Source organism: Panicum hallii, chromosome 8 (assembly GCF_002211085.1).
Source record: "Panicum hallii strain FIL2 chromosome 8, PHallii_v3.1, whole genome shotgun sequence".
Taxonomy (NCBI): Eukaryota; Viridiplantae; Streptophyta; class Magnoliopsida; order Poales; family Poaceae; genus Panicum; species Panicum hallii.
Window position 1 is genome coordinate 35,745,083 of NC_038049.1, and position 6,561 is coordinate 35,751,643.

Below are 6,561 nucleotides of genomic sequence, written 5' to 3' on the forward strand. Positions count from 1 at the left end.
CACCTCGCTGGAGCACCACTGGCGAGACCCTGCTCACGCTGGCAGCCCTCCTCCGTCTATCTCCAACCCCACCACGACCACCTACAGGTAGATCTTGACCTCCTCGTGCTCCTCCCCCACCTTGCCCTCGCCGACGACGAGCCTAGCCGCCGGATTTAGTCCAGACCGAGCCATCCCCGCCATGAAACACGGCCAGGGGTGACATCGCAATCGCCCAGATATTTCTAGGATCCCTGGTGCAAAAACGCAAGGACCTATTTGGGAAACCTTAGTTTCAACTCTTGTTTCAAAAACAGTGAAGTTGTAAAATATGGATAAAATCGTAGAAACATCAGAAAATAGTAAACTAAAATTTTCTGTGATCCTCTTGATGAATCCTACAACTTTTGTACAGGATGTTGGTCAGTTTCAAAATAAAACTTGTTCTAGGATAAATTTTAGTTTTGTTAGCTTTTAGTTGTATCTCCTGTTCTAGGCACGTACTGATGGTGATTGTTGGATAGTAGGTTAGATTCTTGATGAGTAACCTTGTGTCAAAGTTTCAAGACCAGAGTACACCCCGAGCTAAAGTTCCTATTAGATCTTGTTCTATATCATGAATAGATAGCTTTAATTGTGTCGGTGTTCTACTGTTATTATTGGGATGAAACTTTTACAGTACTGTTACACTGACATATAGAGGCTGTATAAAAATTTTAGGACTTTTTGCTTCAGTGGAGCTTGCTCCTTTCATTTTTGCCATAAATAAATATATTAAATCAAGATAAATAGTTTCTATATTTAGAAAATTTTTATATTGTTACCAGAGGACATGTTTGAGTAGTTACTCATGCTGGAAAACTTTAAGACACAGATACATAGTAGAACTATCAGTAGAAATAAATCTTGGTTAATGCATATTTGATTTATTTGATTTTCTATACTCTTTAAACTGCTCAATAAAATCTGATAAGTTCACAGTAGAGTTAATTTGGATATGTTAGAACTCTGGAAAAGTTTAAGTGATAATGCTTGCATATTTTGTTCTGTATAAATAGAAATATGAAAAATAAAATAAACAGCTATGGCTAGAATCAGGTTCTAGCCATAGCTGTTTATTTTATTTTTCATGTTTAATCTGCTGTATAAAAAGAGCTAAAATTTATACAGTAAAACTAGTTACTTAGAGAGTTACCTTGTGTAAAAATTTGAATACCATAAACTATATCTAAGTAGTTTTTATGAATATTCCATGTCTACTTTTTAAAAATAACAATGTCTAAAATGACAAAAACCCCACTTACCTAATGAAATAAGTAAACAAAATAAGTACCTATAAATGATTGCCCAAGAAAATATAAATAAAATATTTTACAACTTAATTTAAATTCTGTTGGATTACAACTTTATAGTGAAATAAATAATAAATCTTACCACCAAAATAACGTAAACCTATGCATTCATATAGAATCGACGACTCTCACCGACGGAACCTACCAGCTAGTGCCGGAGCCTGAGAGTGAGCAGCGCGAAGCTCAGATCGATTTAACTGAAGTCGTTGAAGATCCGAACCAAAGTTCGGAAGAGCCCAAGGCTAGCAATGCTCAGGAAAGGCAAACCCTGGAGCATAACCCTTATTTTCAATATTATGCAATATTGTAATTCTATTTACTTGTGCAATTACATTTATAGGAGTTTGGTTGAAATCTTAGTTGCATGATCTTAGGTACCCATGCTATGAACACTAATTGTAAAGTTCGCTAGATTGCCATGCTAATAGAACCCCGGTAAAGGTTGAGTAATTTTCTTTCACTCGCGAGATATACGAGTTGTTTATTTACTTATGTTGGAATCATGAGTTTGATGGCGCGGGGCTATTTATGATATTCGTGTTGATGGTTGAGGCCCTATCTGTACAGTGAAAATGGCTAAAGTCGTAGTGTGTGGTAGTGGTGGTCATATTTTTGAACATGCTAACCACATGTTGAGAATATGGTAATCGATAAGTTTAAGTACCTGATTGAACCGGGGCGTGGAATATACCACCCCACCATCTTGACTTCGTTCCCATGCGGCCACATGGTGAGTGCAGAGCGCGGCTCTATGCTCGAGGGCGGTGGCCTTGTTCCGCGAAACGGGAATAAAATGAAAAAGTCAAACATGTGACTCTGTGAGTAACCACGTGATGTGTGTTTACGTTTCCTTTGCAAGGTTAAAAAATTCGATTCGAATCGTCCATTTCTCGCGGCCATTGAGACTCCTTACCTTTTTACCACATAGAGTAAGAAGAGGAACAATGATGATGATTAATACTATTGTATGTTTAATTAATTTCTTTCCACCATGTGTGGTGTTGGATAGTTGCTCATCTAGAATGGCTAAAATTTGAAAGTAAGACCTAACCTTAGTTGCTTTATGGCAAAGATAAACCCCTTAAGCCAAAAACCAAAAGCCTTGCATATTTAGGAGTCGGCTAAGTATATATCAATAGTCAGGTAAGTCTTGTTGAGTATTAGTATATTCAGCCTCGCTTGTGGCTTTATTTTTAGGTGAGATCTTTGAGGACATGGTTGCTAGTTTGACTTGGCCGTGTACTCTTCGTCCTGGTTGTCGGTGGAATGGGATGCGTTCCCGGCCAGTGATCATAACGCTGACTGATGTCATGCATGGGGTTCATCATGATATCTTGTATCGTCATTAAAACTTTCGCTTATTTTTCGCTGCACTGTAACTCTGAAAGTACTTGTTTATGAATCGGAACTTGAATTATAATAATAATTAATGTTGAACTTTGTGATGTAAAATTTTGGATTGTTGTAATTTGTAGGCTCACTTTCGTGTGGGTAGTATGTATATTTTGTTTCGTTCGGAAAACCAGTGATTGCATCGGGATGTTACTCGACAGACTGTCGTTTCACTCGGTTCTAAGTGCGTATTAGTCCAGACTGTCTTTATGGTGATGGTTAGCGCACTAAAGCCGGATTAATTCAGACGGTTGTGCTATAGTGTGGACATGCTGAGAGAAGCGGCAATATTTGCATCAACCTCAGATTTACCTTTTATAGGAAAAGTCCAGACAAAATGACTGAAATCATCAAGAATCACCAAATAATATAGAGATCCTGAAATACTCGCAGCCGGGGAGGTCCAGACATCACAATGAACTAGTTCGAAAGGAGCAAAGTATGCGATGTGGAGCTAGTAAAAGGTAGCCGTGTGTGCTTGCCCATCTGACATGAATGACAGAGCGAACGTTCTACATTATTACAAGAGATAATTGATTTATTCTGAAGGACGGCAAGGACTGCTGGACTGGGATGGCTGAGGCGCTGGTGCCAGACGGGTGCGGTGACGGCGAGGTGGACGGAGGCGGAGGCGGTGCTGGATGGCATGGTTGAGGGAAGGGTGTAAAGGCCCCACCGTTATTGCAGCAAAGCGTCACGCGTCCCATCCGAGGATCCTTGATAGAAAAAACAAAAACGCCAAATTCAATGGAATAGTGATTATCCTGTGTGAATTGACGAACAGGAGGTTACCAACTAGGGATAGGACAACAAGCATATTGCTTAAAACAAAGGTGGATGCTGAAGTAGAAAGAATAGAATGACTTTGTGCTGTAATGGAAATAGTACAACCGTTGCCTACAGTGATGCTGAAGTAGGAAGAATAGAATGACTTCGTTTGAATTTTGTTTGCCAGTTCTGGTAAAATCTTACCAGGCTTGCCCCGGAGAAAGCTCGCATGATGTAAGAGGCTTGCTGGTAGTAGTCGACTTGTTTGAATTTCGTGCGCTATGAGCCTGGTAGCTCGATGCTGCAAGAGGCTTGCTGGTAGCAGTCGACTTGTTTGAATTTCGTGCGCTATGAGCCTGGTACCTCGATGATGCAAGAGGCTTGCCCTGCAGCACCAACATTGTTCTGGAACTGATTCTGACCCCTACATGCCACATTGCAAATTTGCCACTCTTAATTTTCAGCTCTTGACACAAAAAAAAGAACCCAGAAACTTTCCAAGGTTGATGCCACAGAAGGAAGCGAGGACACGGTTCTCCAAGCCAAGACGTGCAAACCACATTGGGAAAACTGAATTGTACAGACCAAATGAGACAAATTTACAAAACAGCACCGATTTCTACCAAACTACAGGGGGGCAAAAAAGCTCAAAAACATAATGCTGTTATTAGCGCTGAGATCTCCTTCAGTCGCTGTAGCACTTGCCGTGGCTGCTCCCCTTCCCCTCCTTCCTCAGCTTCTTGGCACGCCGCCGGCGGCGCTCGGCGTCCTCGGCCCGCCGCACGTCGCGCTCCAGCGCGTCCACGCGCTCCGCCAGCGCGCCGATCACCGCGCACTGCTGCGCGCTCCGCTCGCACAGCGCCGCCATCATCTCCATCACCTTCCGCGTGTCCAGGCCGCCGACGCCGGCCTCCGTTTCCATCGTCCGGATCTCTGCTCCCGCCGGTTCCTGGGGCCGCGGCGCCTCGGAGCGCGATGCCGGCGCCGCCGCGGGCTCGGGTTCCTCCGTCACCATCTCCCACTCGCCCTCCGCGTCCGAACCTTCCGGCTTATCACCGTCGAGGTTCCCCGCGTCCTGCGCCTTTTCCGCTTCCTCCGCATCTCCCTGCTCGCCGCCGGCTCCGTCCCCATCCACCTCCATATCGGCAGCCGTCTTGGAAACCGCCTTCGTTTCGATCTCGCCACTGCGCTCCACCACATCAGGAAGCTCCGGACCCGCGTTCCCCTCGGCCGTCTCCGCCGTCACCTCGGACTCGTTCTCCTCCGCTACGGCAACCGGCGCCGTCTTGGGCTCGAGGGCGTCGACGGCGTCCTGCAGCGCGAGCACCCGCTTGGTGACCCTCCTCCGGTACTCCCGCGCGCCGCGCACCGCGTCGAGCCGCAGCAGCATCCTCATCAGCGCCTCCCCGACGGCGATCCGCGCCCTCGCGTCCCCGCGCAGCGCCTCCGCCTCGCGCGCGATTTTTCCCCCAGCCTCCTCCGCCTCCCGCTCCACCTCGCGCACCGCCCGCACCGACCGCCTCGCCAGGAACCCGCGCGTCGCCGCCTGCACCCTCACCGCGGCCTCCTCCGCCGTCGGCGCCCGCTTCCTCGGCATCCTAGCCGTCCCGCGCTCGGGCTCCGGGTCGGACCCGACGAAGCGGACGGGGATGGAGAACGGCCTCGACGACTCGACCCTGGGCCGCGGAGCCACGCTCACCGGCTCCGGCGCGGCGTCCGCGAAGAACCCGCCGGCGCCGCGGGACGGGGCGGGCTGCTGCTGGTACGGGTAATACGGGTAGCGGTAGTGGTACGGGGTGGCGTAGTAGTAGTCGTACGGGTCGTAGGCGAAGAACCGGCGAGACGCCATTGCTGCTGCTTCTGCGGCGGCGGCCTCCTTGAGCTTTTCTTGGAACTGAGATTGCGTCCTCCGAGCTGCTGCTGTTCGAGTCGCTCTGTCGTGAGAAGGGGGTGTTGTCGCGGCGCGTATATAAAGGAGGACGAGGGAGAAATTTCGAGAAGGCGGTGGCTTTGTCTTGGGAATGTTCGGGAGCTTTGAATTGCTTGGAGGACGGGACCGGGGTGATCGTTGTGGGGTTCGTGAAGCTTCTGGAAGGCGGGGAAGAAAGAGGGGGAGGACGGGTCAACGCTGACGTGTGGGCCCAGTTTTGTTTTGGTTGTCACGGGTGACCCGTTAACCGGACCGAGGCTGGAGTTTTTTTAAAAAAAAGGTTTAAAAAAAATAAAATTCGAAAAATGATTCCTCCCGCCCGTTGATCGGGCTGGAGGCGTGGGGCCGGGACCTCCCGCCCATCCAGCGGGCGGGAGGTTCGCCGAGGGTCTCTTTGTGAATACGAAACTTTTCCTATTCGCGAAGAGATCCCCGCGGGGGCGTCCCGCCCATCCAACGGGCGGGATGTAGTGCCGAGGGGCATCCGCCCGTTGGGCGGGCGGGAGGCCCCCCCCCCCCCCCCCCGCTATATAAGCCCCCACCTGCCCCTAAATTTTCATTTTATTCAGCAAAAACCAGGAAAAAAGAAAGGGAGGAGAGGAAGAGAGAAGAGGAAGCGGCGAAGCCCTGTTCATACGTCAATTTGGAGGTATATTCTCATTCTAGTCGTATAATTAATTGAAAATAACTATAATCTAGGAAATATTTCTTAGGGTAGTTATGTTTTGAATAGTTTTTAATATTTTCAATTGTTTTTAGTATAATTTATATTCTGAATAGTTTAGAATCTGGAAAATATAATCTGGGAATCGCTGAAACGTAGGGTCGTTGTGTATTAATTTGTAGTATAACTAGTTTATTAATGATTGACAGATATGTTTTTCGATAAGGGTATTTTGAGTATATATTACGGAGAAGGAAATATGATTTATGGGCCGAATGGGGTAGATTTAAGTGAATTCAACTGTGCGGTCAGAGGAATTACCAGACCGCACGAGAGGATATTTGAATCCCTATGCAACTGGTGAGGGGATTAAGGATTAATTAGGAGATACACACTGTGAGTGTTCAGTGCGTTATAAATTGTACGACTCACGCTTTGATCTGGGAGCTGATGCCACTTGCAAGCAACGAGGACTG

The 6,561-nt window shown here is 47.3% G+C and overlaps 1 protein-coding gene across 1 annotated transcript; it reads right to left on the bottom strand.

Annotated features, from left to right (window-relative positions):
• Positions 1 to 4,024: 4,024 nt before the first annotated feature.
• Positions 4,025 to 5,524, bottom strand: LOC112902948. The gene has a single exon (XM_025972145.1). It carries the CDS (start codon positions 5,338 to 5,340, stop codon positions 4,177 to 4,179), a length of 1,164 nt encoding a protein of 387 aa, XP_025827930.1. The 5' UTR covers positions 5,341 to 5,524; the 3' UTR covers positions 4,025 to 4,176.
• Positions 5,525 to 6,561: the final 1,037 nt, after the last annotated feature.

What these genes read in the sequence shown, in the direction of transcription:
- LOC112902948 (XM_025972145.1), bottom strand. Translation starts at nt 5,340, where the DNA reads ATGGCGTCTCGCCGGTTCTTCGCCTACGACCCGTACGACTACTACTAC.